Raw genomic sequence first — 22,066 nt, 5'->3', positions numbered from 1 at the left:
CCAAAAGCACTCCAGGCCTTTCTGGTAGAGTAAATGGCACATGACAGCTCGCTTGGAGTTTGCCAAAAGGCACCTAAAGACTCTCAGACCATAACAAACAATATTCTCTGGTCTGATGAAACCAAGATTGAACTTTTTGGCCTGAATGCCAAGTGTTATGTCTGGGGGAAACCTGGCACCATCCCGATGGTGAAGCATGGTGGTGAGAGCATGCAGTGGGGATGTTTTTCAGCAGCATGGACAGGGATACTAGTCAGGATTGAGGCAAAGATGAACGGTGCAAAGTAGAGAGAGATCCATGGTGAAAACCTGCTTCAGAGTGCTTAGGACCTCAGACTGGGGCGAAGGTTCACCTTCCAACAAGACAATGACCCTAAGCACACAGCCAAGACAACGCAGGAATGACTTCGGGACAAGTCTCTGAATGTCCTTGAGTTGCCCAGCCAGAGCCTGGACTTGAGCCCGATCAAACATCTCTGGAGAGACCTGAAAATAGCCGTGCAGCAACGCTCCCCATCACACCTGACAAAGCTTAAGAGGATCTGCAGAGAAGAATGGGAGAAACTCCCCAAATACAGGTGTGCCAAGATTGTAGCTTCATACCCAAGAAGACTCAAAGCTGTAATCGCTGTCAAAGGTGCTTCAACAAAGTACTGAGTAAAGGGTCTGAATAGTTATGTAAATGTGATATTTCAGTTTTTTATATGTATAAATTATCAACAATGACTAAAAAACTGTGTTTTGTTTTGTGAGTAGATTAATGAATTTAATACATTTTAGAATAAGGCTGTAACGTATCAAAATGTGGAAAAAGTCAAGGGGTCTGAATACTTTCTGAATGCAGTGTAGATCATTTAAGTGGAGATTGTAAGTTACAGTTACAAGTCATGACCAAAATTATTGGCACCCTTGATAAAGATGAGCAAAAAACACTGTATAAAATAAATAATACAAATACTGAGCTATTTTGTATGCTCACAAATTATAAAGTAAATCATTTGATACCACTGTCACCCCGCTCCTCCACACATTCCACTGGCTTCCAGTTGAAGCTCGCATCCATTACAAGACCATGGTGCTTGCCTACGGAGAAGAAAGTGGAACTGCCCCTCCCTGCCTTCAGGATATGTTCAACCCCTACAGCCGAACCCGAGCACTCCGTTCTGCCACCTCTGTTCTCTGGGCCGTCCCACCTGTACGGGGGTCAACTCCCTGTCAGCCCAGTCAAAGCTCTTCTCTGTCCTGGCACCCCAATGGTGGAACAAGCTTCCACCTGAAACTAGGACAGCAGAGTCCCTGCCTATCTTCCGAAAACAACTGAAACCCTACCTACCGTATCCCCACCCCCATAAAGAAATTGTGCACTTGTCTTTTCCTACTAGCACTGACATTGCTGATAACTTTTGTATTGAGGAAAAATGTACTTCCTACGACTGTGATATGTGGTTGTCTCACCTAGCTATCTTAAAATGAATGCACTTACTGTAAGTCGCTTTGGATAAACTCACATGCTGCATGACTAAAATGTAAATGTGAAATGTATACTAATACATTTTTTGCCAAAAACCTGGTCGCCTCTGCCAGAAGGCTGAAACATGTCCAAAAGCACACATCAAAATCCAAAGAAATGGTTAATTGACCACAAAAGATTATAAAAACATTAACGCTCCAAATCTCAAACGACCACTCATGATGCATAAAGGCACTCCACCCTCCTTTGTCCTCTCACCTGTCTGTCTGTCACACCTCAGAGGTGTACATGTGACGCTCTGAGGGCACTGTGGCATGAGTCGCAAAATTAAACCCAGAGCCTTTCCTCCCCATCCTCTCCCGCCTCTCCTCTCCTTTCTGTGAAAGGCCTCTTTCCAGACCGTTTTCATCCTGTCTGCAAACAGTGCTTTTCAGCACCAGCTGGGGAGCATTAAAAAATGACGCTCCCCAAAGCCCAGTGCAATTGCTCCGGGTTTTGTCTACCCATCCGCTTCTCTGAGAATGGAGGGAGGGATGGAGGGAGAGAGGGGGGAGGAAGATGAGTTGTGAACACTCCACATGCTACGACTGAAATCGGACAGGCAGTTCAACTCACTGTTGACTAGTCTTTCGGGAGAAAATATGTGATACTGAATGTTACAACTGTAACAGATGTGACCTCAACAGAGAGGTCACATCTGGATTGTGACGCTGAGAATTTCCTCTAAATGTGTGACGTATTGAGGGATAAGTGAAAAATGAGGTCGCATTGGGGAATTTAGGTCATGAAACACTTTCTTTTCAGAGTGTGCCGAAGTTCATTAAATGTTTAAATTGTCAATTCTAACACGAGCTTTGCATATTTGCAAGGCAAAATGCAGTGATGAGTTTCAGACATACCTTTAACCTTGCATGGGGTACACCAGGTTTTGAACTCAGAAACAGCCCTGCTTCACTCTTGAAAACAGTGTTTAATAGTGTTCAAATATCAGGATATACAGTAGCCTAAATAAGAGGAAATGTATCTGTCAATCAATTTACCGCACAAACATACACACACACATACTCACACCCATACAAACACTCAAAGACACTCACATACAATATATAATCACACTGTATGCACATACATGACATATGCAGCACACATTCATACTTACACACTAGCACATACAGTAGTGAATTACATTTGCATACACATTTGTATCAGACAAATACTCACATACCTTTCTTGACACATATGCACTCTCTCACACACACATACTCCCACAGGTAAGGAATGTTAAGGGTACACCATGCAGTAGAGGGCTTTGTATAGGAGGTGTTGGACAGGTCACAGAGCCCTCCTCATTGTGGAGGGAGTCAGTTGGTCTGGGGCTGATGTAATCCCCCACCTGTCCTCATTCATCAAGCCCACAAAACATATTAATTATCCCACACCTTCAGCCTACCAGCCGAGGACAGACACTCAACCTTGCTCCCATAGAACACAGGCCCTCACATCACACCTCACTCACAGACTAGGCTAATGTATGTTTTAAATACAGCTGCAGTAGTACTATATTGATCTAAGGCCTTGGGACTCTCTGCTGTCGTAATATGGACGACATACAGAATGACTGTAGCACTCCAACGATGTGATGTTTGTATAGTAAGTCCAACTGTCCGCCAGGTATTGCTATTGTATTATGACAAGCTGTCTCTGGAAGCTGTTGCACTTCCTTCTCAAGGCTATTCCCCTGGGCTTGTCCTTCCTTAATTGGGATAATTAGTGTGAGTTTAGTCATATAGTTTCTAAGCTATTCCATATTACAGTGAGACAGAGCACGTCGTCATGTGCATCCATCCAGGAAGAGCTCTTTAAAGTAAATGACAAGATGGAAGTCCTCTAAATGACCGTGTTTGGTCTTCAATGGTCAGGTGGCGACGAGTAACCCCCCCTCTCTCTGAAACCCCCTCCCTCCTAATCATCCCATTCCGATATCTCTCCGGTTTGTCCTGACATCAGTCAGACGCAGAGCATCGACTCTCTGGGGGAAAAAGATTGGTCAATTATGACGGCTGCAAAGATAAGTGCCATTATCTGAGTGGTGGCGGCCATACGTTCATCCAATTAATGAGGGCTTTGCAACAGTGACGAGGACCAGACAGAGAGGGACCACTCCTCCCTGCCTAGAGCGAACAGAAGAACAGAAGGAATAGTCAATGATCGGAGACGGAGGCCGCCCGGTGACTTAGAAAGTGAATTGATCTTCATTACCTTAATTATGGCTGTAATGTCAAGCTGACAGCTGAAAAACGGGCCACACTGTTGAATGATATTGTCAGAAAGTACCCTTTTAAGCGATCTGCTGACCTTGAAACTAGCAGTGTGTGTGTGTGTGTGTGTGTGTGTGTGTGTGTGTGTGTGTGTGTGTGTGTGTGTGTGTGTGTGTGTGTGCGCGTGTGTGTGTGCGTGCAGATAACGTCAACATCTCAATTAATCAGAATGTTTCCGACCACTTTCCTCATCAAACTCAACCATACATATGTCACGACGTGGCCCTTTTGGGGTGTATCACGTGGCTCCCCCATCTCTCACTCTCTTTCTCAGGTTTTACAACGGTCATAAATTCCTGCTAGAAACTCTCTCTCTTCGCTGCCATGGAGTATGGAGGGAGAGAGCCTATGGAGAACAAAGACATTCTTCTTCCCAAAACTCCTAATCCCCAAAACTGGAGAATTAAACCATTTTTATATTTTTGAGAAGGTAGGAATGGTCCCTGGACACTGAAGGAACAGTCATGTCAAGTGTGCTTCATTTGGTGATCTCATGAAGGACAGGAAACACACATAACTATATCTCTTAAAGTGTACATTTCCCAGCTGTCAGGTTTACTTCTGAATCTTGTATAAGATGGATGAATAAGTATAAGAATACTTTTGAAAAGTTAACCATGTGATTTAGTCTTCTTAATTGATTGTTTTATGGTAACTTATACACAGTCAGTAGCCATGCCCAGGTGGGCACAAACATGAAGAGATGGCCCCTTTTCTACCCAAGTATAAAAGCCCCTGTGACGCAATTCACGCCAAACCACGCGACCATGGTGTAAACTAAGGTTGCAAATGGTTGAATTTCTAAGATCAGAAAATATAAAGTGGTAGCTACATGTTGAAATGGTTGGCACTACAACTCTACCAAAGGAGGTAGCCATTTTTCCAATCGTTTCTTATGAGAAACCAACTGCCTCCACGGATATATTATCGAATACATATGTTAAAAACACCTTGAGGATGGATCCTAAACAACATTTGCCGTGTTTCTGTCGATATTATGGAGCAAATTTTGAAAAAAGTTTGGCGTTATAGATGAAGTATTTTCGGTCGATTTCTCAGCCAAGCAGGATGAACAAACGTGATGTTTTTCGCCTACAAAAATATTATTTTTGGAAAAAAGGAACATTTGCTATCTAACTGAGAGTCTCCTGAGTGGAAGCATCTGAAGTTCTTCAAAGGTAAATTATTTAATTTGGTTGCTTTTCTTATTTTTGTGAAAATGTTGCCTGCTGCCAGCACAGCCTAGCATAGCATTATGCCATGCTAAACTTACACAAATGCTTGTCTAGCGTTGGCTGTAACGCATATTTTGAAAATCTGAGATGACAGTGTTGTTAACAAAAGGCTAAGCTTGTGTTTCAATATATTTATTTCATTTCATTTGCGATTTTCATGAATAGAAAAAGTTGCGTTATGCTAATGCGCTTGAGGCTATGATTACGGTCCCGGATACGGGATTATTTCTACTTTGCACATTCTTCCATTGCAAATCTACCATTCCAGTGTTTTACTTGCTATTTGTATTTACTTTTCCACCATGGCCTTTTTTTGCCTTTACCTCCCTTATCTCACCTCATTTGCTCACATCGTATATAGACTTGTTTATACTGTATTGTTGACTGTATGTTTGTTTTACTCCATGTGTAACTCTGTGTCGTTGTATGTGTTGAACTGCTTTGCTTTATCTTGGCCAGGTCGCAATTGTAAATGAGAACTTGTTCTCAACTTGCCTAACTGGTTAAATAAAGGTGAAATAATTTTTTTTTTTTTTAATTGCTTGTCGCTAGAGGACTCTGAGACTTTCGATTCACTAAAGAAGTAAGAAACTACCAGTCTGCAGCCGGAAATGTATGTAGCCTAGGACAAGAATGCCGACAACCTCCGAAATATTTATTCTATGCGACAACCATGGGTACACCTGACTTATCCATTATGAACACAACAAGAGACTTTTTGTTGATTGACTCTCCAGCAGACGAACCACAAGACAACACTTGTAAATATGTAAATTGCTATTTATTTTCGAATGGGCGGTCGTTCATGTAAAGTATTAGCAATTTCTATGAGTGTAGTTATCAGCTATGAGTTTCCCGCTCTTGAGCGGTCCACACCCCTTTTCCTTTGTCTACCAAGCCGTTATATCGGACTATTCTTTGTATCATGTAATACCCCATGTATGACCTAATTGTGTGTGTTTTCATGTATTTCTGTGACTTGATTAGTTAGTTAGTAAATAAATAATTAAACCAATTTGTATATCGCTGATTCATAATTTATGCTAGGGTTCGTGCAGATATCCAAGGGTTTGTGATGTTCAGTAATGAGAACTGATGAGGTACAATTCATTAATAAGCGACTGTTTTGATAAGATATTAAAATATCTAAAGAGTCGAGTCAGGAAATAGAGACTCCATAAACATTTTCCCGTGGTGCCCCGACTTCCTAGTTAATTAAAGTTAACATGATTAGTATAATCACGTAATAATAATTACACAGACAGAATTGATTTGATTAAATAACAGTCTTCACATTTAATGATAGTCACAGACACAACACACTCCTCTGACCTGACCCCAGATCTAATTTTGAGTGTAAATGCATGTGATCCAATCACCCTGTCCCTGCCAGCACCCAGATGCTTACCTCTGCCCTTGTGTTTGAATAAACAATATCTGAGATGGCCGCATCTGTATAATATGTATCAAAGCTGCCACCCTGCACTCTCTATGTCCTGACCCCCATTCCCAAGGGAGGGGGTAATGGGGACGTTGTGGTGACAGTGTGTCCCCCTGTCGGTGAGTCAGGTGACATGCCTGGTGCCCTTGTCCTGCTTCACTCACTCCTCAAGATGCCTGTCCCCATGCTCCCCCAGCCCTGTACATGTAAATGAGCCAAGATGCATTGCTGCAGGATGCCATGCTCTTAGCAAGGCTAAGTGTATGCATAACCTCAGCACTGACTGTCATCTGGGACTGTAATAAACATATTTATGTTTTTCATGTGACACATTCTCTTACAGTATGTCATATTTGTTCAGAGGGATTTTAGCGTAAGCTTGAAATTAAGTGATCAAAAAAAGAGACACTTATTTAAAACGTATCTAACCCCAACAATAAAGGTAAAAAAATCAAAAATAAATTCATGCCATAGTCTTTAGCATGTGGTGCAATAGTAATAGTGATAGTAGTAACCCTTAGTGATAAAACAAATGAATTACATCATGTATCTAAACATGAATTAAAACCTCTTAGCCCCTATACAGTATTTGGGACTTTGAGCAGTTCTGGACCAGTTCCGACTGACAATTCTGTTTTACAATGCGCTCTGTAAATGGTGCAACATCAATTGCCTTACAATCTCGAAAAGCACTGGTTGTTCCAATTCATATATGCTATATCAAGCTCAGCTATCAGTTTCAGGGACACAGGAAATTGGCTATTTGCATAAGGAATGACAAGTCATATTTTCTGGCCTGTCCAGACAAAATAACGATTTCCTGTGCCTGTGAAACTCACAGCTGCGCTTGCAATAGTGCATATTGCACAAGTGATGTTCTCAGATGGATTTATAGCTATCAACAGGATTTAAAAAATATTAATTTCATAAAATTGAATCAAGACCACTTTCTCTTGGTCACAGACAGACGAAATCACTTTGTGCTTGAAGCTGAAGTTGTGACGCAGCCAGTGTGGCTCAGCATAAAGACCACGTAGAACACGTGTCAAACTCATTCCACGGTTGGCCGAGTGTCTGCGGGTTTTCACTCATCCCTTGTAATTGATTGACGAATTAAAGTCACTAATCATTAAAGAACTCCCCTCACCTGGCCTTCTAGGTCTAAATTTAAAGGAACAAACAAAAACCCTCAGACACTAGGCCCTCCATGGAATTAGTTTAACACCCCTGTTGTAACTAGACTGCACACATATTAATGGTGTCTCAGCACGTCTCAGAGGACGTTTGGGGAAAAAAGTATCTTTCGTCAGTGATATGAAAGGGTACCAATATTGTATGTCACTAAGTATGATCATATTTATTTTACAGATATAAGAAAGGTGACATTTTAAAGAAAGATGTTTATAATTTGATTGTTACTAAGAATTTCAGTCATTTGAAGCCCTTTTGGCAGCACTTTTGTTGAACAGGAAGGAAATCAAATATTATTTTTCTTATTTTTATATTTTCATAATACTTCTACTGCGCTTGTGGCGTCAAAGGTGAGAACATGTCAACAATCTATAAAAAAAAAATGGAAGAGCGTTCCAGACTTTTCTAGAACTATGCAGCATTACCAGTTATTGTTATTACTTTTGGATATGTCTATTTATGCATAAATCTACATTTTGCCCTATCATTCAAGAGGTATTAAACTGAGTGTAATTAGCTCTTGCTGTGTGGGCAAGTGAGGATTAATGTAATTTGAATTCTAATGAGATGTAAATTTATATAATAGCCTTTTATCATATCAGTTCTCGATCAATCTGTTGGCTGAAACTGAGATGCAAATGTAATTCATTTGGAAATGTGTAAATGAACCTTGCGCTTCCCAGTACAATTAACTTCACCTTAACAAGCCTCTACCTCATATATTGAAACCAATAGACGGATTTGATTCACTTATAACTTAATGCTGATGTGTCATTATTTCTTCTAATTTTAGAGAGTGTGTGTGTGTGTGTGTGTGTGTGTGTGTGTGTGTGTGTGTGTGTGTGTGTGTGTGTGTGTGTGTGTGTGTGTGTGTGTGTGTGTGTGTGTGTGTGTGTGGACGTGTGTGTGGACGTGTTTAATTATACTTGTGAGGACTAGAAGTCCCCACAAGAATAGTAAACAAAAAACAATTTGACCAACTTGGGGAATTTTGTTAGCCCCACAAGGTCAAATGCTACTTCTAGGGGTTTAGGGTTAAGGTTATAAAATTAGTGTTAGGGTTAAGGTTATAAAATTAGTGTTAGGGTTAGTGTTAGGGTTAGAATTAGGTTCACAGTCAAGCCGCTAGTGCTTTAGATAAGATATCGACTTCATTTTGTGTGTGTGTGTGTGTGTGTGTGTGTGTGTGTGTGTGTGTGTGTGTGTGTGTGTGTGTGTGTGTGTGTGTGTACATGTATGTGCGTTTGTGTGTGTTTCTTACGTGCGTGTATGCATCTGCCAGTGTGGTGTGTGCGTGCATGCCTGTGTGTTTGTCTGTTTGTTTGTGTGTGCATGCCTTTGTATGTATGTGCGCATGTGTGTGTGGGGTGCATCATGCCCCTTCACAGCAAGCAGAACTGTAATTAAAAATGTTGCCCTCACGCCAATATCTAGTTTCTGCTCACTCAGAGGAGAATCGCATTGTTATAAAATTACTCAAGATAATGTGTCTGTGTATTCCCAGCACAGGCATTCTAACACCCAAGCCTAATCCTTCCAATAAAGTTTGAGGACAAGGGCTTTGCTGTAATTCACCACCCAGATTCATAAACACACACTCTGGAGGCTAGACTTTAGAGTGTGAGAGAGAGAACCAACACGACAACTAAAACATTTGTACTCGTACAGCACAATACTGTAGGTGACCAAAAAAATGGCCTCGGTGGTAAAGATATATTGAGACCGGTCTAAAACCAATGGTTGAGCCTTGTATTTATCAATTTCAAATGCACTGTAATGAGAGAACACACCGTACCTTAGTTTTGTCATACAGGGCATGGTTGTCAAGAAGCATCTGCCTCTCCTTTTGGGCAAATGTCCTCAGATCTCTCCCAAACTGCTGTGGAAGAAGAGAATTGATAATCATATCTCTTGTTATCTATTTATCCTCCTTTCCTGCCACCCTCTTGCCACCTTACAACCCTTGTTGTATTCTCCAACAGTAACCCTGCAGCCGAAAAAAATGCATAGACCAGCATAGGTTGGTGACCAGCCCATGTTGTGTTTTCGCTGGTGACCAGATTTCTATGTTAATTCGCAGGTGACCAGCCTTCGTTTCCTTTTCCCTGGTGACCAGCCTTCGTTGTGTATTATCTGGTGACCAGCCTTCATTGTATTTACGCTGGTGACCAGCCTTTATTTTGTTATCGCCGTTGACCAGCCTTCACTGTATTTTTACTGGTAACCAGCCTTCGCTTGTCACCAGCAAAAACAGCATCAAGTCATATTATGCTGCCTTGCAAAGGGATGTCTAATTCCTACTGGAATCCAGCCTGAGTGGGGATATCCAACCATTTGTATATTACAGTGAAAGAATACTAAAGATTACCCGGAAAACACCAGTCTCAATGTCAACAGTGAAGAGGCGACTCCGGGATGCTGGCCTTCTAGACTTATAGGCGGAGTTGCAAAGAAAAAGCCATATCTAAGACTGGCCAATAACAATAGAATATTAAGATGAGCAAAAGAACACAGGCACTGGACAGAGGAACTCTGTCTAGAAGGCCAGCATCCCGGAGTCGCCTCACTGTTGACGTTGAGACTTGTGTTTTGCGGGTACTTTTCAATTAAGCTGCCAGTTGAGGACTTGTGAGGCATTTGTTTCTCAAACTAGACACTCTAATGTACTTGTCCTCCTGCTCAGTTGTGCACCGGGGCCTCCCACTCCTCTTTCTATTCTGGTTGTGGACAGTATGCGCTGTTCTGTGAAGGGAGTAGTACACAGCGTTGTCTGAGATCTTCAATTTCTTGGCAATTTCTCGCATGGAATAACCTTCATTTCTCAGAACAAGAATAGACTGACGAGTTTCAGAAGAAAGTTCTTTGTTTCTGGACATTTTGAGCCTGTAATCGAACCCACAAATGCTGATGCTCCAGATACTCAACTAGTCTAAAGAAGGACAGTTTTATTGCTTCTTTGTTCAGGACAAAAGTTTTCAGCTGTGCTAATATAATTGCAAAAGTGTTTTCTAATTATCAATTAGCCTTTTAAAATGATAAACTTGGATTAGCTAACACAACGTGCCATTGGAACACATGAGTGATGGTTGCTGATAATGGGCTTCTATACGCCTATGTAGATATTCCATAAGAAATCTGCCGTTTCCAGCTACAATAGTCATTTACAACATTAGCAATGTCTACACTGTGTTTCTGATCAATTTGATGTTATTTTAATGGACAAAAAATATCATTTTCTTTCAAAAACAAACACATTTCTAAGTGACCCCAAACTTTTGAAAGGTAGTTTACTTTCTAAACTAATCCAATCTGTTAGTTGGAATTATTGCACCCATTACTGAAATTGTTGTTCCAGTTTAGATGGTTTAGCTAGTCTCCTTTATTCATTTCTCTAACCCTGGCAGTCATTCTTTATACAGATTGTAGGAATCCACTCTGGCTGGATTCTAACAAGGAATTAAACATCACTTTGCAAGCATGATGTTACTTGATGCTGGTTTTGTTTTAGTTTATGGTGGTCATCAGTGTCCAAAACACAGCGAAAGTTGATCATCAGTGAAAACACATAAAATAAAATACAATTGTTTAGCAGATGTGAAAGGTCAGTCACCAGCGAAAACACAATGAAGTAAGCATAACCAGCTAGACCATGCTGGTCAGACCAGCTTGGCCAACTAGACTGGTCATGCTGGTCAGCTAGAAGAACCAGCTAGGCCATGCTGGTCAGACCAGTGTCCAAAACACAGCGAAGGCCAGCATAGACCAGTATGGACCAGCATAGACCAGCTTGAAATTTATGCTGGTCTATGCTGTTTTTATCAGCAGGGAATACATCTGCCATATCATATGTGTTCCGATAGTAACTTTCTTGTTAGTGTTTAGCTATTCATTTCTCATCATCAATGTTTTATTTTTGGTTATTGACTGCTCTGTCAAGCATTATCATCATGTGAATTGGATCATTTGTTTTTTTGCAAATTAAATGTTTCCTAATTCAAACTCAGCTGTCTTTAACAATTTTAGTCAATGTATCTTTGTGTGTTTTGGCATCCACATTTATTTCACAATAATTTGATCCAAGCCTACCCTGGAGCCGGTCCAGCCTAGGAGGGCAAAGGCGTAACGGTCAACAGGTGGAGCCACCAGGTCCACCCGTACGGCCCTCCAGCCCCTGCTGTCCCCTGGGTCCCTCTGCAGCCCTCTCTCCCCCTCCACCTGGCCCTGTTCCAGCCTCAGAATCAGGAAGCACTTCTGGAAGCAGTCCATGTCCTCAAACCTGCAACTAGGCAGCTTGCTCACATCAAAGGTGGAGCCCTGGTAGTCGCAGTACAGCAGAATGCCCTTGTGAGGAGAGAATATTAATCAGCGTGGACATCGTCACTGTCACCACTAATAAAAATAGATATTGACATTATAAATATAATGTAGATATTGACTTTGTCATGGGATTGGTTTATGCTGCTACCGTACTTCAGTGCCTGATGTATGTTATTATGAAAATGTAGTTGCGTATTTGCACATGCTGTCACCTAGAGCCTGCAATGGGTTTGAAGGATTTCTATACACACTCGCAGTAGAAGCATATAAAAACAGTGTGTCTGCCACTTAGTGTAATATACCAACTGTGAGATTGCAACTAAATTACAACCTTCAAGACGCATAACAAAGTGGGGCCATTCGGACCCAATGGCACACAATTCCACTCCATGGAAAATCACTCCCAAGTAAGACATTACTTTTTAGCAGAGAGAGCGAGAGAGAGAGAAAGAAAGAGAGAGAAAGAAAGGAGATGGTTGGGGAGAGATATAGGGAGAGAATCAGTGAGGATACGGCTAGATAAGACAAAGGGAAAGAGGGAGAGGAGTAGATGACTTGTGGTGTGGATAGTGGAGAGTAGGCAGTAGCAGGAAGAAGAAGAGGATTGATTTCCTCTGGGCTTTGGCCCGGCTGATTATGCGGCTCCCCCAGTCCAGGAGCGCTAAGGTGATTAACATTACAAATTGTCAATTTAATTCCAGCACCCACAGTAATTGTTGGGATACTGTGTTCCTCTAACTGACCATTAATCTGCCAGACTCTCTTCAAAGAGCAATAATTGCAGGAGGAAGTGCAGCTGTAACTGCTCCCCCTGTCGAACCAAGACACTGAGGTCAATCAAGAGACATTAAACCCTACTGAGCCAGTACTGCCTGGTCTTGTTTGACCGTGTTTCTCCGCTTCATTAGAAGAGACAGCGTTTCCCAGAGGGCATCGGGAGAGGAGGTGATGATTGAGTCATTAACTGATGACATCAGAAAGACTGAGTGAGTGACATGTGTGGACTGCACTCAGAGATGTTGTCCTCGTCCCTCTTCCCCTGCCCCTCATCCCTTACACCTCAGCTCCTCTAATTAGCTTCAGGCGCCGATCAGCTTCTCCTCAGAACTGAGAGAGAAACCCCTGATGTCACCCCTGTTGAACCACAGAAACCCTCTCTATCTGCAATTACTGTACAGGTAACTTTTCACTTCCCACAAGGATATGAACTGATTAGAAAGTCTCCAACTCCCTCACATACTGGATACATCATCCTTCATTCTACATACATTCTCATTAACTACATTTCAAAATACTGTAAAATAAACTGAAATGACTTAAATACTTAATTAAAACAATCTTCCGTCCAAAATGTATAGCCTTAAGCGTGAATCATAGTCCTGAGACGCTGAGAGATGGTAGTCCGATGTCCCGTTGTGACATAGCTAAGCGTCTCTGAGACCACAATCTGCAGCCCGAATATGCACCTCTCCACAGAAACCCTCACTAACCTTTACAGGTGCACAATCGAGAGCATCTTGTCGGGCTGTATCACCGCCTGGTACGGTAACTGCACCGCTCACAACCGCAGGGCTCTCGAGAGGGTGGTGCGGTCTGCACAACGCATCACCGGGGGCAATCTACCTGCCTTCAAGGACACTTACAACACCGGATGTCACAGGAAGGCAAAAAATAATAACCACCCGAGCCACTGCCTGTTCACCCCGCTTCCATCCAGAAGGCGAGGTCAGTACAGGTGCATCAAAGCTGGGACAGAGAGATTGAAAAACAGCTTCTATTTCAAGACCAACAGATTGTTAAACAGCCATCACTAGCACAAAGAGACGCAGGGCCTCTACCTTCCATGCAGCATCAGCTGTGAGGCCTGCCAGGCGATGATTGACACCAGTTCCACAATATCCCTTGTTCGGCCTGGTGTTCTTCCAGACACAGTGGGTCCTTCCCCTCTGGGTTGGACCCCTACCTTGGTTTATCTTCACACTGTGACAGGGGATCTCGCGGAAATGAAGCGCTGGCGGTCCTTATCGGTGAGAGTCAGCAATGTATTGTTGGAGCACAAGTTCTGGTTGGGCGATATCCAAGATGACTGCATCCTAGGGTTGGATTCACTCAGTCAAGTACCTAGATGTTGGAATGTGGAACCTCCAGATGAAAGACTCCATGGTGGGACTTCGGAGCAGTGGAAGAAGACACCGGTAGCCGCAGCTGACTCATCAGGAATTGGTGACAGCCAGCCCCACAAAGATCCTTCCCCCAGATGAGAAGGAGCAACTAAAGACCCCCAAAGAGGTGAGTTCCCAAAGTAAACTGCCTATTTCTCAGGACCATATGCTAGAATAGGCATATAGTTGACAGCTTAGGATAGAAAACACTCTAAAGTTTCCAAAACTGTAAAAATATTGTCTGTGAGTATAACATAACTGATATTGCAGGCGAAATCCTGAGAAAAATCAAATCGGGAACTGACCCTTATTTTGAAACCCCTGTCTTTCTATGCATCCCTATTGCACATTGAAAGGGATATCAAACAGATTCCTTTTTCTACGTCTTCCCTAAGGTGTCTACAGCCTTTAGACGTAGTTCCACGCCTTTCTGTTGAAGAATGAGCGTAAACGAACACATTGCGTAAGTGGCCAGCTGATGGCTCTCAGAGTGATTCTTGCGTAAAAGAGAGAGGTAGCCATTTTTCCTCCCGGTCTTAGTGAAAAAGTCAACTGTCCCGGTTGATATATTATCTAATAGATATTTGAAAAACACCTTGAGGATTGATTATAAAAAACGTTTGCCATGTTTGTCGATATTATGGATATAATTTGGATTTTTTTTCGCCAATGTCGAGACCGCTATTTCCGGTGGATTTCTGAACATAACGTGACAAACAAACGGAGTTATTTTGGGTATAAAAATAATCTTTATGGAACAAAAGGAACATTTGCTGTCTAACTGGGAGTCTCGTCAGTGAAAACATCCGAAGATCATCAAAGGTAAACGGTTAATTTGATTGCTTTTCTGATTTTCGTGACCAAGCTTCCTGCTGCTAGCTGGACATAATGCTATGCTACACTATCGATAAACTTACACAAACGCTTGCCTCGCTATCGCTGTAAAGCATAATTTCAAAATCTGAGACGACAGGGTGATTAACAAAAGGCTAAGCTGTGTTTCGCTATATTTCACTTGTGATTTCATGACTATGAATATTTTCTAGTAAGATTATTTGATCTTTATGCTAACTATGCTAATTAGTGTAGTTGCTGACAATTCTCCCGGATCCGGGATGGGTAGTTCCAAGATTAAGCTGTGTTTGGAAGCACTGTTTGCAGAGTTTGTGGATGTCTTTGCAGTATGAGATGAAGACTGCCAGAGAACCAGTCTGGTCCAGCACTCCATTGCTTGCCACTGGCAAAGAGAGAGAGAGCAGAAGATCCGGAAGATGGCAGAGACAGGGTTCATCAAGCCACCCAACAGCCCTTGGGAGGCCCACCGTAGTCCTTGTCAAGAAGAAGGACTGCTCATAGTGCTTCTGTACAGACTACAGGCAGCTGAACTATGTGACCAGGAAGATTTCCTATCTCACCAGCCATGTGAAGAGGATGACTGCAAGCACTGCTCACATTGGTGGCAATTCAGACGGGAGACAGGAGCTCAGCACCCTTGGAGAGCTGGAATAACCAGGACCTGAAGAGGGAGTAGGAAGGTGTCCGGGTGTTGGCGACTATCCGGGGTTGGAAACCGGTCAGTGGCCTGCCTTGAACAGTGTGCCCTGAAGCCAAGGCCTACTACTCCCAGTGTGACAACCTTGCCATTCACAATGGGGTGATGTTTAAAAACTGGAGGGAACCAACATACAACTTGGTGGTGTGGTAGCGGCTGGTGCCTTGTTCCATGTGAGCCCATGCCTTCAGGGCTGTCCGTGGGTCGGTGGGGGCAGAACACTTCTGGTACACAAAGACCCTCCAACAACTCTGAAGGAAACTCTACTGGCTGGCTGCCGCCAAGGCACATAACAGTATGTGCGTGCGTGCCTGTGACGCCTGCACTGCCTATAAAGGACCAACCAGACGCTCCCATGCCCCGTTGCAGTAATATCAGGTGGGGGCCCCTGTGGACATCCTGGATCCTTTCCCCATGACAGAGGCAGGCAATCGATACCTACTTGTGGCCATGGACTATTTTACCAAGTGGCCAGAGAACTACGCACTCCAATGGACTTGTCCTTGTTCCTGGAGCCTCAGGCTTGGAGTACCTCCACCATCTTCATCAGCACCTGGACACAGCCCATGACTTTGCACGGCATCGCTTGACAGAATCAGGGGTAAAGCAGAAGTGGGCATACAACACCTGCTGCCGAGGTCACCCTTTACAGCCTGGCCAAAAAGTGTGGCACCGGCACAAGCATGGTCTGATCCTAAAACAAATGAGTCACTGGGAAGGCCCATGCAGGGTTCTGGAATGACTTGACATGGTGTACTGCATCCAGCTTCAGACTAGTGGATGAGTTGTGGTCCTCCATCAAGATCGGCTGGCACCTTACCAACCTCATACACCTCGTAAAGTGGAAAGAGAGGACAGGGAGGTAGTTACTCCTCCTCACAGCCCTGGATCATTGGACAGCACAGCGGTTTCCTCACCTGAGGGGCAAGGTCAGAATGGGACTCCGCCGCTGTCACGAGGGAGCCACTGTCGCAGGCTCCCATCTCGAGGTCAGGATTGCACCCCTCAACAACAACCACGACTCCGCCTCTGAAGACCCCTATCCAGGTTTCAGGATTTTGTGTTGGATTTCGGGGTTGTCGGGGACAACTGGCCCATTAGCTGATCTGGAGGTGAGACTTGTTGGAGGCATGGCCTTGGGTTAACTCTGTTGGGACAACTGTGGGTGAAAGTGTCATGTCAGTTCATGTATTACGTTGTACTATTTTAATAAAGGTTAAGCTTGTACACTGCCAGTTGTATAGTCTTAATGAGACTGATATAAGTGCATATGTTCCATTGTTAAGATAGTCATCATTTTGTCACACTTTGAAAGCCAATACCCTAGAACACTGCTGTGCGTATGTGTACACGTTTTGGACTATGATAAACCCTTTAGGCAATCTCCTATCACAAGTCGTTGATGAAGAAAATGTACATATTTTAATTTAGGTCGCTTATTTAAATACTGCTGGATATTTCTGTGCATTTATTTTCTACCCTTGAATCACTAAGGATGCTGTCATGACGTTGGCCTGGGGGAAGGTTTATGACAGTCATAAATACTTCTTCCCCCCTTTTTCCTCTCTCTACCCTACTGATGTGAAATTTGAAAACCCATTGGTTAACATAGAGATTCTGGAAACATCAGAAGGTGGGGGGAAATGAACCATATTCTGGTAATCCGACCAATTGAACATATGTGGTGGTACTTAATGAATATGATGTCAGTTCGGCTGTCATCTGAGACATTCTCCTCAATGATAGGATGACATAAACTCTACAGTGGAAAGTCTACACATCAGAGTTATCGGATTCACATGGAATTGTTGTTCAATTTAAATGTTTGAATATAAAATTATTGGTGGAGAGATTAAATGTAATTTTAGCTTCCAAATGAGAGATTTGGGTTTTCATAAGGTTAGGGCTCTGCTCAATCAGTAGCCTGCCCCTTTGAAGAGACATGGGTTATAAAACTTTTCAGACACACCCTTCTCGCTCCACTATATAAAGCCTTGACGAAAATGTAACCTCCTGTTCCAAGTACGTGAGGTCTGCAGCCTCTGCGTTAAAAGGACTAACATGTCAACTACAGAACTAAGCCAACCTCAGCGTGAGCTTTGGTTGCGAATGGTATGAACTTTGAACTCTTATTCACTACAGAAGTGATACCTCCTAGCCGTTGAGTTAGCAACAGCAGTTGCAAACGTGGTCTAGGAAAGAACAGATAGAGTATCCCGTCTACCACACAACAACGTTACTACAACGTATCCAATTGACCACCAGAGACATTCTTCAAAGGACAAAGGACTCTGTTTGGCAACATGGCCTTCCATCTACCACCAACCTACCGAAGCGCAGCTCAGAGTAAATATTTATTTCATTTTCCTTTTCCAAATGGGTGGTAATTTAGAATGCATAAGATACTGTATTTACAATAGCACAGCTTCTCCCTTTTTCCATCAGTCTTCCCACTCTTTCACTAAAACCCAGCCCCTTTTCTTTTGTGTAACCAGCTTTCATATCTGTTCCGCCCGCAAGGGACGTTTTCCTTTATGACGTCATTTGTAATCAAGGTATAATTCATTCTGTGTCTATGTAATTCTGTGTGATTAGTTAGGTATTTAGTAAATAGATAATTAAACCCAATTTTGTATTGCTGATTCAACTTGTTAGCCAGGGTTTGTGAAGATAACCAAGAATTTACAACTTTCAGATGAGACTGAATTAAGGTGTCGATTAATATTGACTGCTATTGTTGTAAAATATTACTAGGTCCTTTAAGAGTTTATTCGGAAGATAACTGCTCTATAAATATTATTTTGTGCTGCCCCGACTCTCTAGTTAATTACATTTACATGATAAGCTCAATCAGGTAATATTAATTACGGAGAAAGGATTTTATAGAATAACATGTCATATCACTTCATCATTCATAGCCAAAGACACGACAATGCCTTGAGCGAAATAATTAATGAGTTATCGACAGTTTTACAGACCATAAGTGTCTAAACATGAGTGCCCTTCCTTTGATGAAGCCTACGGCCCCACGTACACAAACCCACCATAAAAAAAACAACGCCTTACAGTTTCTGTCTAGGATGGCTGTTTAGCGCAACGCCACACTGTAATCTTCTTCTATGCAGCAGGTAATGTCAGAGAGCATTCCATCGTAAGCTTATTTCACCAGAACTATTTACAGAGGGAATTACTGAGGCGGACATGTTGCAGGGAGTTAATCTTTGAAGTTAAGCTTTGCCTTTAAGACAAAAAACACAAATGCAAGTGATGGAATTATGTGGCTTGCCAAATTGATAAAATTCTTATTTCATTATTTATTTTGTTTCGTTCTTTTCAAGTGTGTGACAAACAGCTGACAAGCAGGCTGCCACCATGGCCACCTGCCCCAGAGGACAAGCAGGCTGCCTCCATGGCCACCTGCCCCAGAGGACAAGCAGGCTGCCTCCATGGCCACCTGCCCCAGAGGACAAGCAGGCTGCCTCCATGGCCACCTGCCCCAGAGGACAAGCAGGCTGCCTCCATGGCCACTTGCCCCAGAGGACAAGCATAATGCGACCATGGCCACCTGCCCCAGAGGACAAGCAGGCTGCCTCCATGACCACCTGCCCCAGAGGACAAGCATGCTGCCACCATGGCCACCTGCCCCAGAGGACAAGCAGGCTGCCTCCATGGCCACCTGCCCCAGAGGACAAGCAGGCTGCCTCCATGGCCACCTGCCCCAAAGGACAAAGGGAGCGGCAGTCAAAGCGGTGGCAGGGACACGGGCCGCTGTGATCTAATGTCAATTTTCCCGGAATCAGAGCACAAACCATCCCTTCATGTCCCAGATTAGTGTGTGTTAGCAGGCTATGTTTGAACTGTGTTTTCCTTTGATTCAAAGCTTTGCCGGAACAGTCCGGTCTGATTACTGAAATTAAAGTGGAGCATTTTGAAACTTCTGTCTGTGTGTTTGTGTGTACTGTGTAGACATGTTTAACTCTACTTGTGGGGACCAGAAGTCCAATAATACAAATTTGACCAACTGGGGACATTTTGTTAGTCCTACAAGGTCAAATGCTATTTCTAAGGGGTTTAAGGTTAAGGTTAGGGTTTTAGGGTTAGAATTAGATTCAGGGTTAGGTGCTAGGGTTAGGTTTAGGGTTAAGGTCAGATTTTTGGGTTTAGATTAAGTTTAGGGGTTAGGAAAAATAGGATTGTGTCCCCACAAAGTCAGTTATTCAAGACTGGGTGTGTGTGTGTGTGTGTGTGTGTGTGTGTGTGTGTGTGTGTGTGTGTGTGTGTGTGTGTGTGTGTGTGTGTGTGTGTTCATCCAATGTCAGTGAAAGAACAAAAATCAGCTGTAGTTTTCTTTTAGACAACGCAACCACCAAAGCAAATGGAGGCAATAGAGATATGGAGTGTCTTGCTGTTTTTATTACGCCATGTTTTGCAGTCAAACTGGGCAAAAGTGAAACCGAAACGTACATTTAGGCAAAATTCTGACTGGTTAGGGTAAAGGTTCGGGATAGGGTTAAAACAGAAAAATAAAATAACAAAACAAATCCCTAGCACTGGGATTGAACCTGCAATGCTCGAAGCCGTAGCGTTTGGTTTAAGGCCATTCTCAACCCCATCCCCAATGCCCTAGCTCGTCCCGAGCCTACTAGATGGTAATAGGCAATCACATTGCCCTTAGTGGCGCCGACAGATAGGGCAGCCATGCTTCTAGCTCCAAAGCAACTTTGCAGTATTTTGTTTTTTATGCTATTTCTTACATTGGTAGCCCAGAATTCTTTGGGTGTTATTACATACAACCGGAAATAACTTTTGAATATCACAGTGGCAGTAATTCAACAGCATTTCGACCAGGAATACGACTTTCCCAAATTGGATCCTTTGTTTGGCGATTGAACTGGTTCCAGAGGCTGATCCAAAATACCGCCGGCGGAGAAGAGGTATTCGGAGGCGACTCCTAGTCCGTCTCTGTAGGCGCGCACACCACCCACCACTTCCTAGTATATTACTCACTAATGTTCAGTCTCTGGATAAGTTGACGAGTTCAAGGCTAGGATCTCCTTCCAGAGAGACATCAGGGATTGTAACATACTCTGTTTCACGGAAACATGGCTCTCTCGGGATATACTGTCTGAGTCCATACAGCAAACTGGGTTCTCAGTTCATCGCACAGACAGGAATAAAAATCTGTTTCATGATTAACTACTCTCGGTGTGATTGTGATAAGATACAGAATCTCAAGTCCTTTTGTTCACCCGACTTAGAATACCTCACAATCAAATGCAGACCGCATTACCTCCAAAGAAAATTATCTTCTGTTATAGTCACAGCTGTGTATGTTCCCCGTCAAGCCTTTACCACGACGTCCCTCAAAGAACTACACTAGACCCTATGCAAACGGGAAACCACACATCCTGAGCCTGCATTTACTGTAGCCGGGGAATTTAACAAAGATAATCGGTGGAAAACGCTACCAAAGTTCTACCAACACATTGACTGTAGCACGCACTCTGAAAGAAACATTGGACCACTGCTACTCAACTTTTCAAAATGCCTACAAGGCCCTCCACCACCATCCCTTCGACAAATCTGATCACGACTCCATTTTGCTTCTCCCTTCCTATAGGCAGAAACTCAAACTGGAAGTACCTGTGTTAAGGCCTATTCAACGCTGGTCTGACCAATCATAATCCATGCTTCAAGGTTGTTTTGATCACACGGACTGGGATATGTTTCGTGTAGTCACTGAAAATAATATAGACGAATACACGAATACGGTGACTGACTTTATCAGGAATTGTACAGAAGATGTTGTACCCACTATGACTATTAAAACATACCCAAACCAGAAACCGTGGATAGATGGCAGCATTCGCACAAAACTGAGAGCATGAACGACCACATTTAAACATGGCAAGGTGACTGGGAACGTGGCCGAATACAAACAGGGTAGTTATCCCTCAAACAGGCAAAACGTCAGTACAGAGACAAAGTGGAGTCGCAATTCAAAGGCTCAGACACAAGACATATGTGGCAGGGTCTACAGACAATCATGGACTAGAAAGGGAAAACCAGCCACATCGCGGACACCGACATCACACTAAACACCCTTTTCACCCGCTTTAAGGATAACACAGTGCCATTGACGCAGCCAGCTACCAAGGACTGTGGGCTCTCATTCTCCGTGGCCGACGTGAGTAACACATTTAAGTGTGTGAACCCTCGCAAGGCTGTTGGCCAAGACGGCATCCCTAGCCGTGTCCTCAGAAATGGCTGAAATGTTTACATACATATTCAATATCTTCCTCTCCCAGTTTGCTGTCCCCACATGCTTCAAGATGACCACCATTGTTCCTATACCCAAGAAAACAAAGGTAACTGAACT

The 22,066-nt window shown here is 43.2% G+C and overlaps 1 protein-coding gene across 1 annotated transcript in view; it reads right to left on the bottom strand.

The window, feature by feature from the left end:
* Positions 1–22,066, bottom strand: part of LOC139381715 (deoxynucleotidyltransferase, terminal) — a 137,790-nt gene that overhangs the window by 48,928 nt on the left and 66,796 nt on the right. The window contains exons 9-10 of the mRNA XM_071125441.1: positions 11,743–11,997; positions 9,452–9,535 (exon numbers count right to left, since the gene is read on the bottom strand). Of these exons, the coding sequence (XP_070981542.1) occupies positions 9,452–9,535; positions 11,743–11,997 (339 nt within the window). The remainder of the gene's footprint in view (positions 1–9,451; positions 9,536–11,742; positions 11,998–22,066) is intronic.

The sequence above is a fragment of the Oncorhynchus clarkii genome, chromosome 23, assembly GCF_045791955.1.
Source record: "Oncorhynchus clarkii lewisi isolate Uvic-CL-2024 chromosome 23, UVic_Ocla_1.0, whole genome shotgun sequence".
Lineage (NCBI taxonomy): Eukaryota > Metazoa > Chordata > Actinopteri > Salmoniformes > Salmonidae > Oncorhynchus > Oncorhynchus clarkii.
This window is presented reverse-complemented; position numbering and strand designations above follow the sequence as displayed.